Source organism: Canis aureus, chromosome 22, assembly GCF_053574225.1.
Source record: "Canis aureus isolate CA01 chromosome 22, VMU_Caureus_v.1.0, whole genome shotgun sequence".
Classification (NCBI taxonomy): Eukaryota; Metazoa; Chordata; class Mammalia; order Carnivora; family Canidae; genus Canis; species Canis aureus.
Window position 1 is genome coordinate 1,795,858 of NC_135632.1, and position 19,232 is coordinate 1,815,089.

Consider the following 19,232-nt stretch of genomic DNA (forward strand, 5'->3'; position numbering starts at 1 on the left):
CTCGCCTGTGAATTTGGAGAGTGAATCTTGTGTAGTTGGCAAAATAAATGAAACTCTTCAGTTCAGCATTGTAACTTTTGACTTCTGGCATTGTGACACATCTTCTAATTCCATGATTACACGTTATCGTACACACTCTACCTCACTGTAAAATTAACCTTTTCAGTCAGCAAATACAGATTCCCTATGTTCGTCAGGCACTACTATACTAGGTGTCGGGTGATACATCGGTGAACAAAGCAAAAATTTGCCCTTGTAGAGTTTTCAGTTCAATGGGAAAGACACATGTGAATCAGATAAATACCAATAACTATCTACCAATGATTCTTGATGTAAAAAAAACACACACACACACAAAAACAGAAAAAACATGCCAGATGTGATGAGAACATATGGCAGGTGAATCCGCCCTCGTCTGAGACTGGGGAAGTTCTCCCAAAAGAAGCAACATCTAGGTTGACACCTGAAATGATTAGTTGTTGATTGGGCGGAGATGGGCGTATGCAGAATGGAGAGGGAGGACGTGTGTTCCCGAGTGGAAATACCACGTTCAAAAGAGTTGGGCTGGCCTTTGCGATGTTGTGTCTTCAGGAAAAACACATCTTCAGGGGCATTTCTTCAGCCAAATGGCTAAATATCCTTGATTTATGATTATTTATAGAGCTATACTTCTAAGCAGCTTGTATGAGCAGTTAATGTGAAACAAAAGAGTTAAGCACAGAAAGTTGAATATCTGGCTACATCTTAAAAACTGCTAACCAGATGCTCTTTTTTGTGAACTCTATTCCTTTTGAAAATCTCAATGAGGGCTTTCAACGGGTTCCCATCATCATATCTAAATTGTGCATTCCTTTAGGGACAAAAGGGGGAAAGGTTAACCAAATTCATAATTTACTACCGCACTTTCCAAATATACTTTCCTGGGTTCTGGTTTGTTGTATAATTCTGACTTTTGATCGCTTGCCAAACAAATAATGGGAAATAAACGGCTTGATCATTCTCTTACCTTCAACAGTTATAAATCAAGATGGCCAGCCTCTCATAGAAGGAAAACTTAAAGAGAAGCAAGTCCGATGGAAGTTCATCAAGAGGTGGAAAACTCGTTATTTTACACTGGCTGGAAATCAACTTCTGTTTCAAAAAGGAAAGTCTGTAAGTTTCCCCCTTGTCTTTTATACTCGTATTTCTAAGGTCTCCATCTCCACCAACCAGCTAGGCATTTTGTCTCGAGTTAAAACACCAATAATTTGCCCTTTTCCATTTATAATTTTACAGTGTCGGCGTTTTTTTGCATACGTTCCCTGGACTGTCTATTCTGTTTGGTCTTATGTTAGTCGGTTCACTTTTTCTCTTTGGTTTATTAGGGGAGATCTTTTTAAAAGTTGACTTAAGTTTTAGAAGATGAACTACTGAAGATGAGCTCCTACCAATGAGCTTGACTTGAACAGTGTTTCTTTTGTTTCCTTATAGATCACTCACATAAATTAATAGCGTATGACATTGGCCCTGATTTCCTTTAGAACTAAAGGTTATATCTGGAGGCAGAGACCCAGGGAAGAGAGACAGCAGGCTGGGAGAAAGAAACAAAGGCTGATTTATCTTAAGTACTTCTTGTAGTCAACAAAGGTCAGTTCTGGTTAGGGAAAACCATTATCACCCTTCACTTAATACCCAGATAATAACTAGAATGGGATTCTAAAAGAATTAATAAATATTCATTGAATATCATTTTCAGTCTGAAGTAGGATGCTCAGTAAATATCTGTGCTCTGGATTTTGAGTAGGAAACTTCTGAAATAGCATTCTATTCCAATCAGCAATGCGAAGCTATTCTCTTCTTTTCAAGTCAGTTTTATTTATCATTAAATTCTACTCATTCAGGATCAGAGAGAAAGAAATCTTGACGTACTTCTTGGATATTGTGAATATAATGATAACAGCTTATTGCATGCCACACTGGGTTGCCTGAAAGAATCCTCAGAACTCTCTCTCTCTCTCTCTCTTTGTCAAATAAATAAATAAAATCTTCTTTATTTTTTTTAAAGATTTTATTTATTTATTCATGAGAAACAGAGAGACAGAGAGGCAGAGACACAGGCAGAGGGAGAAGCAGGCTCCATGCAGGGAGGCCGACGTGGGACTCGATCCCAGGACCCCAGGATCATGCCCTGGGCCGAAGGCAGCACTAAACCACTGAGCCACTCAGGCTACCCTAAAATCTTCTTTAAAAAGTGGGGGTGGTGCCTAGGTGGGTCAGTCGGTTAAGCATCTGCCTTCTGCTCAGGTCATGATACCAGGGTCCTGGAATCGAGCCCCACATGAGAGCCTGCTTCTCCCTCTCTCTCTGCCTTCTACTCCCTCTGCTTTGCCTCTCTCTCTCTCTCTCTCTCTCTCTGTCAAATAAACAAAATTTAAAAACCTTCAGAAGAGTCCTTTGAGGTCAGCATTATTGTTATTGCTGCATTACAGACGGGTAAGTCTGGGGTGCCTTTCCCTCCCTCCCTCCCTGCCAGCGAATGGAAGCCTACTCCTCTGGGGGTGGGGGGTGATCCCGGAGGCCCCTTGCACAGTGCACAGTGAGAGCCCTCACTTGCCTGTGTCTTTCCCAGGAGGAGCAGATACCAGGTTGTCTGACCCAAGAAAGCCTTGTGGGATCTGACTTGAGTGGGCAGCGGAGGTACTTTCTGTCTTTATCTTGCTGGTAGGCAGGCCAGGAAGGGCAAGACCTTGGCCTTTGGATTTCTGTCATGTCCCCCCTTTTACAGATATTATTTGAGCCCCAGAATCAGAGCGATGGAGAAAGCATGTGCATATGTACATGTGGTCATCCACTCCTGCACAAAGATGCCCCAAAGAACACGCATACAGCACCCTGCGCTGGCCTCTCTGCCCACTGTGTTCCGCTGGTGGCCTTTAAAACCCAGGGTCTGTCAGTCATTACCAGGTGTCGGTCTTGGTCCTCATCAAAGTTATCTGTGAGATACAAAGGAGCTAAAGGCTCTGACAAGTCTCGCAGGAGATAGCCCACTTAATTTTGGTTAACTAGCATATCTCAAAGTTGTTCCACCATATAGCATTTAACATCATGTAACATCAAGCCCCACCCTACTCCCTTCCCCTTGTGAGGGAGAGACACACACACTGATCAGCTTGACCAAAGATAGAGCCAGTAAGGTAAAAAGGAATAAAACTGGAGTCTGACACAGACAGTATGACATCGGAGCATGTTATTAAATGAGTGTACTGTCCTGCGTCCCATGAACACTTACAATACAGTCAGTGGCAAACCAAACTATGTTTGAATTTAAATAATGAAAGATTTTAAAGTATTTAAAAATCACGATTCACTGAGCACATTCGCACTATATCTTTGGAGTGCTCATTATAAAATTTATTTGAACATTTTACTCAACAGGAACATAGTATATCTGAATTATGACAAATTTTGATCAACACTTCTTTAGTTACTAAAACTTCATGTTAACTTTTTGAATGAAAGAAGTTGGTGATACCTACGCTAAGCTCATGCTACTTTCTTCGTCTGTGGGTATTATCAAATATACAGGTGGACTTTTCTGTGGCTGAAGATCTTTTTGAAGGAGAAGCATAATGGTGTGCTCGATTCAGACCGTGGTGGGAGGTTTAAAGAAACTCTTCTTAGCATAGCTCCACATTGAAGTACTTTTAAAGTATCTAAAAATGACCATCTGAATTTCCTGTTTTTTAAAAGAAATCAGAAATAGAAGTTAAGATACAGTGATTTTTCCGATCCCTTGAGTCAGAGCAGAGTTTGTGCATAAGAATATTTTTCCTGAGCTCAGATAATAACCTTTATACTTCTTGATTCAGAGCTTTTTAAGAAAGCTTAAAGAATAAACTACTTTATAATTGGCTAACTTGTTTGACATCTTTATTGGGAAATAATGGTTTGACATTTCAGAAATGTGATGGAACATGTGGCTCAAATATTGAGAAATAATATAATGCAGTAGAAGGACCACAGCAAATTCCCGCTCACCCCCAGGGACACAGGGACCTAGCAGGGGTCACCAGGCCACCTGAGACTTCGGCCCCATCATAAAGGACCTTTCTGAGGGGGGCACTTGACGGGATGAGCACTGGGTGATATGCTGTATGTTGGCAAATTGAACTCCAATTAAAAAAATAATAATTTAAAAACAATAAATAAATAAATAAATAAATAAACAAACATTAACGACAGAAACTAAAAGTAAAGGACCTTTCTTGTAAATGAGAAAAATGTGCATTTTTAATAAGAACTGAAAGACTACAGAGAATTAGGGTAACTTTTTGTTTTCTTGATCAGTTCCTCCAGGTATCAATGTCTAGTCTCTAATTCAAAGAAATACAAACTTATCACTGACAGATATTTACTTTAGACCAAATTGCGCTAACAAAATATTATCTAGTACAAGTATCTTCAAACTTTATTCTATTCCCTAAAAGAATTTTGAAAATCTGTGCAATCTCGCAGCATTTTAAGTTTATCCTACGTTTAAGAAGTTGTCCAAATTGTAATTTCTGTTGAACTGAAAATATTATCATTTTATTTTATTTTTTAATTTTTTATTTATTTATGATAGTCACAGAGAGAGAAAGAGAGAGAGGCAGAGACACAGGCAGATGGAGAAGCAGGCTCCATGCACCGGGAGCCTGATGTGGGATTCGATCCCGGGTCTCCAGGATCGCGCCCTGGGCCAAAGGCAGGCGCCAAACCGCTGCGCCACCCAGGGATCCCAATATTATCATTTTAAAATAAAAAGTTCACACTTCTCCTTCAAATATAACCATTGGAATAACATACCGTAGCAATTTGGCACCTACGACCATCCATTTAAAAATATAAACAAATTAGTTCATCTCTTACCGCAGTGTTTACACGTATCCTTTTTCCTTCAAGTCATATTGTTTCCTACCTGCTCCACAGTATTTTATCCTGATCACCCAATCATTTTTCACTGCAGTAAAATGATCTATATAAATTGAAATTTATTTTAATATTTTGTGACATCAGTCTCTAAGTATTAATATTTTATTATTATATTTTTAAGACTATCACTTCTGAAAAGTCATGAGTATAATACAAAATGTTATAAATGGGTACTAACCATTAAAAAGTGAAATGCTGTTGGAAATGCTTCTCTTAACGAAACAGCTGGGGAGTGGTTGTATTGCTTTGGTTGAAAGACGCTTCCCCAGCAACAGTATTTTCAATTGCTTTTCTCACTTGTTTGATCCTCCTGAGATTTTTCCAAGTTGGATGATAGACCATGGTAACTTTGGGATGAGTGAGAAGGGTGCCTTTTCATTGGAAGGTGAAAGAAAGGTAGTTGTATAGGGGAGGCGGGAAAGGAGAGCTGGCAAGAGCCTCAGGCTCAGGCAAGTCCTCCGGTAGACAAATGTATTCAGGGGTTTTAAAGAAATTGCTGTAAAGAAGTACTTGCTCTTTTGAAACTATTCATACTAGCCTGTTGTGATGACCCTCCTGTGTTGCAGCAGGGATCTTTGAGGCTCTGTGTTGATGCAAGAAAAATGTAAATCAGGGATCCCTGGGTGGCGCAGCGGTTTGGCGCCTGCCTTTGGCCCAGGGCCGGATCCTGGAGACCCGGGATCGAAACCCACGTCGGGCTCCCGGTGCATGGAGCCTGCTTCTCCCTCTGCCTGTGTCTCTGCCTCTCTCTCTCTCTCACTGTGTGCCTATCATAAAAAAATAAAAATTAAAAAAAATTAAAGAAAAATGTAAATCATCAAGTATTCTTTCACTAAATGTTTGTAGACAAATCATACTTCCAAAGTTCCAGTGTATTTCAAAAACAGTTTGATTTACTTAAACATTAGAACCCTGTTTATTCAATTCATACACCTTTCTCAGAGATAATACAAAGGAAAATTCATTTTCATGCTTCCCAAACTGTCTCAAATTCTGAATTAATAGTACTTTAACTGTACCATTGCTTTTTGCTCTATTGATACAGTGTTGATATCAATAAAAATGACATAAAATCAAAGAAAATGAATTAAACATTCCCCCAAATCCCACCAAATAATAAGTTTTTATAAATTAGCCATCTGTGCCAACTTAATAGACAGTAACATAGGGCCAATTGCTCACTCCTTCCATTGTTTTAATGACTCATTGAGGCCTTAGCATTCAAAATACCAAAGGTTATGAACTATATTCAGTGAAAGGATTCTGATCCTCTTAAAAAAGTCTCCAGTTGCCAGAGATCTTTTCATACCCTGGGAGCCAGCTCATGTTCTCTCCTTCCCATATGCATTTCAGAAAGATGATCCTGATGACTCCCCAATAGAACTCAGCAAAGTACAGAGTGTGAAAGTTGTGGCCAGGAAACGCAGGGACCGCTCCCTCCCTCGGGCTTTTGAAATCTTCACAGACAATAAAACCTATGTTTTCAAGGCCAAGGATGAGAAGAATGCAGAAGAGTGGCTCCAGTGCATCAATGTGGCAGTTGCCCAAGCAAAAGAGAGGGAAAGTAGAGAAGTAACCACATATCTCTAGGGATTTGCAAGCCGACCTCACATGGATCGTATACCATGGGCATTGCCTGATCATTGCCAATGTCAAGAGAAAGAAAGAAATTCACCAAGTCACATTGTGTTTTTACTAAGTACCAGTGGAACAGTTTTCCCTAAGAAGCAGGACCTAAAAGTGGCAGGATTCTTATGCATCTCATGTTCTAATGACGCCTGCGTTAACTCCAAGAGCATCTGTGTGATACATCCAGGAAAAGGAGCTAGAGATGATATGGGGCAGAAATGGGGGTGTCGAGGATCTAGGAACCTCTGTAGGTATTCCATTGTATGCTGTAAGAACACAACTTTACAAGATACCTGAAATACCTATCCGGAGGAAAGATTAAACACTTTTTAATCAGAGGAAAACCACTGTCTGCCAAAAGTATTAGAAGAAAAAAAGAGAGGAAAAGTCAAAATTATGGACCCTGAGGGAACACATATAACTTACTTACATTCATAAAATGATGTTTTTTTTCTCTCTAATGCAAATGAAACTAACACATAGTAAGATGGTTTGCAAGTGAAGACAGTTATGTAATTAAATGTCTGTCTTTCAAAACAACGTCTCTGATTATTCCATTTAGGTGCATATAATATGATCTAAAGTTTAGGTTCTTGGGTATATCTCCTGCCCAAGGCAGTAAATGTAAGGCTAGGCATAGGAAACCATTTTCACCATCTTCAAAATATGTGCCATTTCCACTAAACTTGGAGATGTTCAAGTTCTATACTTTTCTTCTCTATAGTCAACATTTTAATATCTCAGAATTACATTTAATGGTTTTTCTCATCACTCATATGTTTTTTTTTAATTAAGCGGTGGCAGATAGAATTATAGAATGATCCCCAATGGTCTACACCCTGACTGTCTCCTTAACTGGGGGACTTATAACTTGCTTCTAACTGATAGGATATGGCAGAAAGAATAAGATAGTCTCTTCCATGATTATGTTATATTACATGGCAAAGGTGAAGAGGTTTCTGGTTCTTAATCAGGTGACTTTGAGTCAGTCAAAAGGATACTACCTGGTTGGGCCTGACCTCATCAGATAAGCCTTTTAAAAAAGAGTGAATGAGTCAGAGACTCTCTCTTCCCCTGGCCTTGAATAAGCAAGCTGCCACAAGTTCTACAGTTTCAAGGGAATGAATTTCGCCAACAACCAGTGAGCTTGGAAGAGGATCTCAGCCCCAGCCTACACCTTGATGGCAGCTTTGTGAAACCTTGAGCAAAGGACCCAGCTAAGCCATGCTTGGACATCTAACCCAGAGGAACTTTGAGATAATAAATACATGTTGTTTAAAGCCACTAAGTGTGTGAAAATTTGTTCCATAGAAATAGATCATTAATACAAAAGTTAAGTTGGAGTACTTATAAAGGGTCATTTTTTTCTTCAAAATTTATTGACTACATAGTCTAGTATAGAAACCTGGGGGGGGGGGGTGCGGGGAATCTAAGTAATCAGTATTCTTAATTCTACCTTGACTCTACTGCTCACTCAGTAGGACAGGAAATATGTACGAGGCCAAGCTGGAGGAAAGAAACAATTGAATTTTAACATGTAAAGTTTGAGGGTATTGTGAGTCACAGAAGTTATTACAAGTTGGAAACAGTTGTGAAGGTCAAGATTTTGCCTTACTGGGTATACAGATGGTCATTGAAGATGTGGAACTAGCTGAAGGTAATCAGTTAATGTTGAATTAGTAAAATGAATTGGACGCTGGTGGATTGGATGGAGTGTAGGTATAGGAATGGGAAGGAAAGTGATGCAAGATGGTAGCATTTGCTGAGAGAAAAAAATTCCAAAGCAATAGTTTAGGAGGTGAGCCAAATGGTAAAGTTAATTCCATGTAAACATTTAGAGTACAGATCGGTGATTCATCTTGGACTAGAGACATATCTCCTCCTATGAAGTCAGGCAGGAAAAGGTGGGAATAGGTATAGTTGTACATGAGTCTCTAAATATTATTGTGAGATCTAGCAGCCCATTCTTAAGAGTCCATTGAGTAATCCGAGCTGTTCATTAGAAAAAAACTGGTAACAGGCAAATAGAATATTAAGTGACACTGCATTAATTATTAATAATTTAAACGCCAGCAATGTGCTCAAACCTTTCACAGTAGAGAGATTATAGTAAAACTCAACCTGGATGCACGCTGATTCTGTTTTCACTGAATGCTTGTCCCAAGAAAGATGAAAATGGCCCCACCAGCTCGATTTAGAAGAAATGAATTCTTTTTGTTACTTGATACAAAGTCCTTGTGATTTAATTAACTGGATACCTCTAGTTAAGAATATGACTTTCAGAAAAGATTTACAAAGCTAGAAAGAAATAAATGTATGAAGTGTGAATAATGATCTTTCTGGTTTCATTCCATGACATAGTAGTAATTCCAAACTCAAGCAAATTGTTGAATCACACAAGAATCTCAGACTCGTTGTCTTCCCACTGATATTTCTGGCACTTCCACCCCTGTTGCCAGCTAGCTTACCACAGGCTGGCCTTTCCCAAGAGGGCTGAAGTTCCTGATCCTGATCTAAGAAGAAACCACTTTTCTAAACATGTTTAAACCTTTAAAAATTCTGGGATGAATACAATTATAATCATGGTTAGAAATCCAAGTGGTTTTCATTTTTATTTTATTTTGGTTCTTTTTTCCGTCTCAGATAGCTGTGGAAACAAACATCTGTATGTGAAATTCTCATCTAGTTATTTCTTGAGAACCTGGAGTTTGGTAAAAATAAATGTTCAATACTTTTCTAACACCAAGTTTTCTGGAAAATCCTTGGCTGGTGATGTTGAGAAACATTTATTGAGTTATCTTCAATTCACCTATTTTGTATAGGCCCTTTGGGGACTATTATTGTAACTTTATTCTCGGGCATAAATAAAGATTACCCAGCTGAAAAATTACCTTTGAGATTTATTTTCAAATTTAAAGGTAAATTTACATTTAAAAATTGCCTTTAGGAAACCATTGCAAGATGAGGTGAGAGAATACGTGAGGGGAATTCATGGAGAAGTAAATGCCATAAGTACCCTAGTCAAGATTTGAAACACTAGGCTTAAAAGCCCTATCCAGGATTTCCAGTCCCCAGAATATAAGATTTTAGATGAAAAACCAAGAAAAACCCAAAATGTCATCTTGTTCCAGAACAGCTCTAGTTTATAGGCCTTTTGGAGCCATTTCTTCCCATGGGTGCTCCTGAAGGACAGAGGAGTTGGAAAATCAGGGTGATTTCTACCAAGGCAGTGAAGGCTAGAGAAGGTGGCACAGGCTCTGGGCACGGGCATATGAGGATTCAAGTCCTAGGTCTACAAAAAATAAATGACCAACCTGAGCAAATGACTGTCTCTCACCTCTAGGTTGAGGATAATGATGTCAATGGAGGAGACTTGGTGCGAGGCTTAAATGTCAAGTAAAAGCAGCCCACAGAGAACCTTTAATTGAACAGGTACTTGATGGTGCACCATTTCTGACACATCACCACTGGAGAAAAAAATCCTACAAATGAAATTATGATGCCATGTCTTAATAATAGTCTAATCAGTGGTGTTTTACTTACAGATGTCTTTTATCTATTTTGAGAGTTTTGGCATTTGTTTCTAGTTGGGGTACCTTGAGTGATGTGTGATAGGTAATTCTTTTGTATCTATTTCAGCAACAAAATGAAATCCGGCCTTCTCTACATGTTGATATCTTCCTGTATTAGGTAAAACACGTGGTGGCTGCTTTGCAAGACATGAGGACCTGCAGTCATTCCTCCAGTGACAGCTCTTTGGTTCCCTAATGTCACATTTCATCCCACTCTTTTTTTGCCTCTCCCTGTAGCTGATAACTTTTTGTCTCAAAATAAAATCATATTATAATTTTTAAGACATGCAAATAGCAGTTAACACATACGGTGTCAACCATGCATATGACTCAACCAAAGTGACAACACAAAGAACTGGGACCAAGTTTAAGTGACACCTGGTCACAGTCATTCCTGGTGGATGACAACTGCAAAACACCACTGATTCTAAGACACCTCCCAATTTCCGAACTTACTATATGGGAGGAAAAAATGTAAATAAATGAGCAAAAGTATTACTTGAAGAGTTGTACGTGCATTTGTTTCATAGTAATCAAAACTGTATGTAAAAGTTTTCATGAACAATAAGGCTTGTCGCAAATGTAAGGCATTTTTAAATCTTTTAAAATGGTAAAGATATGCCCCGTGCATCCATTCTCAAAGGTATGAGATCAACCATTTCCGTGAATGCTTACCTTCTGTATTATCAGGGTTCTCAAGAAAAACAGAACCAACAAGATATACGGAGATAGATATGTAAGAGGAGATTTATTATAGAAATCGCCTCATGTGGTTACAGAGGGTGAGAAGTCCACAATCTGCCGTCTGCACGCTGGAGACCCAGGAAAGCCAGTGGTGTAATTCCATCCAGGTTGAAAGGCCTGGGAGCCAGGGAGCCACTGGCGTTAGTCCTAGAGTCTGAAGACCCACAAACCAGGATTTCTGATGTCCAAAGGCAGAAGATGGACATCCCAGCTCAAGTAGAGAGAAAGAATCCTCCCTTCCTTTGACATTTTGTTCCCTTCTGGCCCCCAGTGGATTGGATGATGCCCACTCACAGTGGTGAGGCTGGATCTCTTTACTCAGTCTAATGATTCAAAATGCTAATCTCTTCCAGAAACATCCTCACAGACACACCCAGAAATAATGTTTTACTGGCTTTCTGGGCATCCCTTATGCCAGTCAGGTTGACACCTCAAATTAACCATCACACCCTCTCTTTTGATGGAAATAAAGATGGTTAATATCCATACACAAGGCATGTTCCTGGTGCCTCTGTATCTGCTTTCCTGCGTTCTCCTTTCTCCAAGTTCTCTTTCTTGGCAGGGAAGCTAATAGAGAATGGGCCAAGGTGGTAGGAGTGAGGATAGGGGGCACTGGTATGCCTTTTACCCATTGTCACAGATTGGCGAGCCTGGAGGTGAAATTAGGATGGTTTCTAAGGAGGAATTCCAGACCAAGTAGGAAGGACATTTCCAGAAGAGGCCCTCAAGGTCAACCACACCAGAGACAAAATGAGGGAGCCAGGGCCTTGAGCCAGGTTGGAAGCTGGGGAACAAGGGTAGAACAGAAGGAGGCACAGGGTATTGCAGATGGAAGTGCTGAGGCCTGTAGGACCTTTAGGGGAGCAGCATGCTAATCCCTAGGGCTGGGTGTTCTCAGGCACTCCCCAGGTGAGAAGGGTTCTGTTCAATGTGCTTTGATGAGACAAGTCTCTATCTCCTCATGCGTGTTTATCTGTGACTAGGTTACGTCAGGCCTTATAGCCATGACCTTGGCAGAACAGGCAACCAGCTCCCCCAGAGGCCTGCGGGAGCACGGGGCCCACCACGAGACTCCAGCCTTACAGAGTACTTTCCAGATGGACATTCTTCTCATCCTACACCCCCAACCCAATGATGATGAACTTACCTACTTCAAAGAGAGACTTTCTGAGGGTGTGAGGAGGGGGAGTTGGAAATCCTGAAACCTTCTCGCCAATTTTTCTGTAAGATGATAATCAGACACGTCGTGTGTACGTGGTTCCTTAGGGCTCTGCGGGCAAACCTTTTTAAAAGCTTACATCTAATAGAAAGAAAATGCATTTCCTCTTTTGATCAATGAAATGATTAGATTTCACTGTGGTACTGAGAACCTGAAGAGTCCTAAAGAAGTCAAATAATGTAAAAACGTAAAGTATGACAAGTGACATACAAGAGACAGGCTCATTTGTTCCTGGAATGAGGCTGCTCCGCAAGACCTCACCGGAAACTAAGGAGGAGGAGCGGGGATAATAGAGACTTCTACTTTTTTCCATTTTGAATTCCTCTACACCTTGTTCTATTTTTTGACCACGATTTCACTCAGTAATGCCCACAGCACACGTTTGCACACACACGCATACTCTTTCACATGGGTGTTACGGCAACAGTGCGGTGGTTTTCACACGTGCGTTGTAGAAATCAGGGGTTCTATTTCATCACCTTAAATTTCTCTCTTTCCGTTTATCTAGGCTGGGATTTAATGTAATCGGAAGAGCTTTATGTGTGTTCCAGTGTTTTCTAGACAGAGATTCACTTCTACACACCAGATTTCCTCTGGGAGTTCTCTGTTCCCTCTCAATTCTGAGCTATTGTAATATGTAGGAAATGGTCTAAACGCCCTTTCTCTTGAGAGAGAAAAACACGGGTCCCGTTTGCCAAACTAGCCTATAAACACAAAAATCAGAGTGGAGCCCATCTTTTTAATTTTTCCAAAACCGCAGTCAGTTTGGAAATGTCTATTTTAAAAGATTAACCATCAAATACAATACTTAGGGTATGTGTGAGTTAAGCGCTGATTTGAGAACATTTTAATCAGGACTTATTCAAACAATTTAGACAGATCTCTAATGCTTCTCCACACAAACACCCCTCAACTACATATTCATGTTCTTGGCATCACTAAATCCTGCTGTTTATCAGCCTCAGTTGAATACAAATCATATTCTACTGTAGCTAATCCTGCCCCAGGGAGGTTCCAACGTAAGGAAGCCACTGGAAGCAGGTAAGGCAACCAAGCACACTGGAGCAAGTTCTTCCAAGAAAAAGGACACGGCGTTTATCATTCAGTTAACAGTATCACGGGCTGGGGTGCCGGGTGGCTCAGCTGGCTAAGCCTCTGACTCTTGGTTTCAGAGTCCTGAGACTGTGCCCCAAGTCAGGCCCCACACTCCGCACAGAGTCTGCTTCTTATGCTCCCCCTCCCCCCCCATCTGTCCCTCTCCCTGCTTGCTTGTGTTCTCTTTCTTTCTCTCTCTCAAATACATAAATAAAATCTGGAAAAAAAAAAAAAAACAACGTATCATGGGCTATTGAAATCAGAAAAATCCTAGAGCATGTGGACTCCAACATCCCCCTTTCCAATGGAGAAGTCCCTTCCTTGTCATCATTGGCAGGTGTCATTCCCAGCTGCTCAAACACTCCTAGAGACAGAGATCCCACTACCTTGTCACCTGTCCATAGCTATTAAAAATAATTTTTGTCTAATTGTAGTTACTGGATTTATTTATGGTAGGTGAAAACAATGTACTATTGTAGAAAAAAATTTAGAAAACACAAAAAGATTACTAAAATATAATAAAAATTACTCATGATCCCAGAACCCAAACACGTTCAATAGACATGTTCAGATGTGATTCCTATAAGGTTATATTTATTAGTTTTTTATTAGTATTAGCTTCGGGGGGAAAAAATCTGCCTTTCCCTAAATTTTAACCTCAAGTCCTGGTTCTTTCCCCTGCAGCCACACAAAATGTCTGTTCCCTCTTCCCCGACAACCCTTCAAATAGTTAGATTCAGGCATTCATTTAACAAATACTTAGAGCATCCAATAGGTGACAGATACTATGCTCGGACATCAGGGCTCAAAGATGACTAGTAAATTGTCCTGCCTTTAAGAAACTCAATAAATAGGAGATCCCTGGGTGGTGCAGCGGTTTGGCGCCTGCCTTTGGCCCAGGGCACGATCCTGGAGACCCGGGATCGAGTCCCATGTCGGGCTCCCGGTGCATGGAGCCTGCTTCTCCCTCTGCCTGTGTCTCTGCCTCTCTCTCTCTCTCTCTCTCTGTGTGACTATCATAAATAAAAAAAAAAAAGAAACTCAATAAATAAATACACATTGATCCAGTAAGTAAATTAAAACATAAAGCACCTCCTATGTCCTGGACTTAGGAATGCTAAGGCGATCCAAGTGTCCCAGCTTTTGTGAAATTCATATTCTAGTAGAAGAAAGAGATGTTAAAGTCTTTTCTTAATTAACTAGGAAATTGCCATGTGACCAGTACTACAAAGAAGCACAGTGCATGGTCAGGAAGTTAGGGAGGCTGACCCGAAATCTGAAAGACAAACAGGAGTCTCTAATCTGTGGCAGTGGCGGAGGAGAAGCAGATAAGAAAGAGCACAATGAGAGAAGATCTCAGGGACACAGCCCATCAGAGAAATCAAAACAGGCCACTGTGTCCAGAAAATAGCAGCAGGGAAAGGAAAACCAATGAGGGTAGTGAGGCTGGGGAGGTGAGCAAGTCATGCAGGCCCAGAGGAGGAGCTATTGACAGGCTTAAAACAGAGTGACACAATTAGATCAGCATTTATTATTATTATTATTATTATTATTATTATTATTAGAGTATAACTGACATGCAGTGTTATATTAGTTCTGGGTTTATAACAGTGATTTCAACAATTCTTCACATTCCTCAGTGTTCACCATGGAACGTGTAGTCTCCATCTGTTGCCATGTGATGACATCACAGTGTTGTTGACTCTAGTCCCTATGCTGTAATTTTCGTCTCTGTGACTTATTTATTTTTTATAACTGGAAGTTTATACCTGTTAATCTTCTATATTTCATTTTTGTAGGAGCACTCTAGCTGCTGTGTCAAGAGACATACTGAGAGCTTGGAAGGAGGGAGTGGCACCAGAAATGGAGATAAAGGGAAGGCCAGAGAGAGAATTTTAGGGAAAAAAAAAAAAAAAACCATTGCAGGGAACTCACCCTTGGGATTATGGCTCCAGTGGGTCGGTGGCAGCACTGCTCATGATGAAGAGAACACCAAAGGGGGTGAGGTTGATGTGGGGAGCATGGCAGAGATGGCACAGGAAGCAGATGACCCTGCCTGGAGGGAGTCAGCAAACCCTCCACCGAGGAGGTGCAGAGATTCTGGGCCCTGAAGAAGGAACCGAAGAAGGAACCCACTTTTCTTCATTTACACTTTCCCACTTTCTCAGTCGAAGAAGGGAAAGGGCATGTTCCCTAGTCTTAGGGAACAGCATATGCAAAGATTCGGATCAAAGTTGAGACAACACAAACGGGTGAAGGTGAGAACAAGGGCCACTTATTTTTAGAGCACTTATTTTATTTGTGCTCTGTTCCAAAAATTATCTTTCTTTTAAAATGTATACCAGATTTTTAAAAAATAAGTGAGTGTCTTAATCCATTCAGGATGCTGTAACAAATCCCTCCAGAATGGGTGGCTCATAAACAACAGAAATTTCTTTCTCAGGGTCCTGGAAGCGAGGAAATCCAAAACCAAGGTGCCAGCAAACTTGGTGTCTGGCAAAGTCTGCTTCCTGGTTCATGGATGGCTGTCTTCTTGCTGTGTCCTTACGCGACAGGAGGGATGAAGGAGCTCTCTGGGCTCTCTCTTATAAAGTTACTAATCTAATTCATGAAGGCTCTGCCCTCATGACCTAATCACCCCCAAAGGCCTCACTTCCACATACCATCACTTTGGAGACTGGGTTTCAACATGTGAATTTGGGGGACACAGACTTTCAGTCTATAGCACCAACGTATCACCAAGCCCCCCTCCAATGAAGAATTTGGTGCTCCAGCTGCAAGGAGTGCTTTAGGTAGACACCCTTGCACTGTCACTCCCTTCAAGGATTGCCTCAGGAGGGTCAATGTCACAACTCTTCCTGAAGCATCTGACATCTAATGATTGGTTGCTGGAGGAATATAAAGACCTGGCTCTTCACGCCCAACCTAGGACTGAGCTTGAGGGGCCATTCTAGCTCCAGAGTTCCCCTTGAGATCAGCTGAGGCTGTCATTGGAACTGCATCAAGGCCCAACTTCTCCCCCTCCCCAATCTTGATTGCTCTTCACTCGCTTCCATAGTGTTGATTTTAAAGTTACTCCTTAAGAAATGTTCTGCACCTTAAGTTGTCTCAGAGTCTACTTCCCAGGAAGTCCAACCATATTGAAAGCAAGTAAAGGCATAGGGAAAGAAGAAAACAAGACAGGAGGGATAGTCACCAGGATGAGGTAAGTAGGCAAAATGCATGCCACGAGGTTCTACTCACTAGCAAAAGGTAGGCAAGGTTCAGAGCAGACTCTGTGCGTTCATGCGAGCAAATTTAAGAGAGATGCTCAGTCAGATTCATGAGTCAGTTTCCCAGACTAAATATAAACCAGGTACCCAGAGGAAGAAAATACCCCCAATACTGACACCCTAGAAAATTTTCCCATAGGTCCTAACAGAGAGAAGCCTGCAATATGTCAACAATGGCCACTGCAGCAACTTCTTGCTGGACACGTCTCCAGAGGCAAGAGAAACAAAAGCAAAAATGAACTATTGGGACCTCATCAGGATAAAAAAAGCTTGTACACATCCAAGGAAACAATCAACAAAACTAAAAGCCAACCTACTGAATGGGAGAAGATAGTCACAAATGACACATCAGATAAAGGGCTAGTACCCCAGATCGATAAAGAATGTATCAAACTCAACACCCAAAAAACAAACAATTGAGTCAAGAAATGGGCAGAAGACACGAACAGACATTTCTTCAAAGAAGACCTACTACACATGGCCAACAGACACATGAGAAAATGCTCCGCATCACTGGCCATCAGGGAAATACACATCAAAACCACCGTGAGATCCCACCTCACCCCAGTGAGAATGGGGAAAATTAGTAAGACGGGAAACAACACATGTTGGAGAGGATGTGGAGCAAGGGGAAGCCTCTGCACTGTTGGTGGGAATGTGAGCTGGTGCAGCCCAACCTGGAACTGTGCGGAGGTTCCTCAAAGAGTTAAAAATAGAGCTGCCCTATGACCCAGCAATTGTAGTACTAGGTATCTATTCAAAAGATACAAAAATAGTGATTCAAAGGGGCACCTGCACCCCAGTGTTTATAGCAGCGATGTCCACAACAGCCCAAATATGGAAAGAGCCCAGATGTCCTTTGACTGATGAATGGATGGATAAAGAAGATGTGGGGTGTGTGTGTGTGTGTGTGTGTGTGTGTGTGTGTGTATGATGGAATATTACTTAGTAATCAAAAAATGAAATCTTGCCATTTGCAGTGACGTGGATGGAGGAAGAGGGTATTATGCTAAGCAAAATAAGTCAGCCTGAAAGACAAATACCATGATTTCTTTCATATGTGAAATTTAAGAAACAAATCAGATGAACATAGGGGAAGGGAAAGAAAAATAAGATAAAAAGAGAGAGGGAAGCAAACCATAGGAGACTCTTCAGTATAGGGAACAGACTGAGGGCTGCTGGAGGGGAAGTGGGCGGAGGGATGGGGAACAGGGTGTGCATAGCCTGTCATTGATCGTGAAATTCTGCAAAGGAGAGCCAGCCATAAGCAATAATACAATACGCTTCTTTAAAAAAAAAAAGGCTCAGCAGGGAGTCTGCTGGTGTCCTTCCTTCTCTTCCCCTCCCCCTGCTCACCTCCTCCTTCTTGATGAAATAAATAAATAAACAAATAAATAAATAGAAATATATATATATATATATATTTTTTTTTTTTTTAAGAAATCGCTACTTGTTGAGTTTTGAGAACCATACCAAAGAGGACAGAAGAAGTTGTTGAGACGCTCCTCCCTTCTTGGGTTCCATAGCTGTGTGAGTGGGTTTTCTTCACCTGCTTCCGTCAAAACAATGCACCGCAAAAAATAATAATAATAATAATAATAAAAATAAATAAATATATAAATAAAATTTAAAAATTAAAAAAAAAAAAAAAACACTGCACCGCAATACACCGAAGGCAGAAAAAGACTCCAGTTGTCTTCCGTTCAGCCAGCCATACGGGTGTTTGCAGAAATGGAAGACAATGCCACTTTTCTCACTGAAATTTTTTGTTTGGAAAAATATATTTTATAAAAAGTATGTTTTTTTGTGTTAACATGTAGCAGGCTTATCAGGCTTCTGAAAGGAGTTAATAAATGCATTTTTAATTTCTCGGTTTTCTGGAAGAGTACATGTTGACAGATATAACCCGCATAAACAAAAGCTCTTCAGCATCCTCGGTAATTTCTAAAGGTTTACAAGGTCCTGGGAACTGAATGCTTAAGCACCGGTGATGTTGACTATACCCAAGAGCGGAATTGCCGGGTTGTAATTTATCTTTGCTAAGTATTTCCAAACTATTCTTCAAAATGATTGCATCTAACTTCCCATTTGCACTATATGAGAATGCCCATTGCCTACATGCTTACCAGCATTTTGGAATTGTTTCAACCTTAAATCTTTTTATATCTCATAGGTGTCAAACTGTTGTTTTGATTATATTTCTCTGATTATTGGTGAAACTATGCATTTTCCCTGTATTGTCTCTACAGATTTTTCTTTTCTTTGAAAATCCTGCTTATGGTTTGTTTTTTTGTTTGTTTTTGTTTTTTTGCACATTCCTCTATTGAATTGTCTTTTCACGTTAATTGTGGGGGGAAAAAAATCACATTTTCCAGACATGTATCCTAGTTGGTTTCTCTCCTTTTTTCACCTTTAAGTTTTTAATTTTGTGTTGAGATGTAAACTGCATGTAATAAAGTGCACGTATTGTTAAGTGTTGAGGTCATGAGTTTTGAGAATTATATAAGCTCATGTTATCAACATCCAACACAAGATACAGAATATTGCTCTCATTCCAGAAATTTCCTCATGCTTCTCTGCAGAGGCAACCACCATAGATTAACTTAGTCTTTTCTATGACTTCAGATAAACAGGGTCATATCTGATGTGTTCCTTCGTGTCTGGCTTCTTTCTCTCAGCATGTTCTGACATTCCTCCATGTGGTTATGTGTATCAGGAGCTCCCTCCTTGCTATTGCCTGATACGGTTATC

At 40.5% G+C, this 19,232-nt stretch overlaps 1 protein-coding gene and 1 long non-coding RNA gene across 4 annotated transcripts in view; both read left to right on the forward strand.

Moving 5' to 3' along the window:
- The window catches only part of VEPH1 (ventricular zone expressed PH domain containing 1), a 222,840-nt gene extending 214,977 nt beyond the window's left edge, over nucleotides 1-7,863 (forward strand). For all 3 annotated transcript variants that reach the window (XM_077864580.1, XM_077864579.1, XM_077864581.1), the window contains 2 exons: nucleotides 1,016-1,152; nucleotides 6,304-7,863. In XM_077864580.1, coding sequence (XP_077720706.1) covers nucleotides 1,016-1,152; nucleotides 6,304-6,540 — 374 coding nt within the window. In that variant the 3' untranslated portion in view covers nucleotides 6,541-7,863. The remainder of the gene's footprint in view (nucleotides 1-1,015; nucleotides 1,153-6,303) is intronic.
- A 6,572-nt stretch (nucleotides 7,864-14,435) lies between these two features.
- On the forward strand, nucleotides 14,436-18,954 carry LOC144294274 (uncharacterized). Its single transcript, XR_013361703.1, has 2 exons — nucleotides 14,436-15,467; nucleotides 17,922-18,954. It is a non-coding gene; the product is annotated as an uncharacterized LOC144294274 (long non-coding RNA).
- Nucleotides 18,955-19,232: the final 278 nt, after the last annotated feature.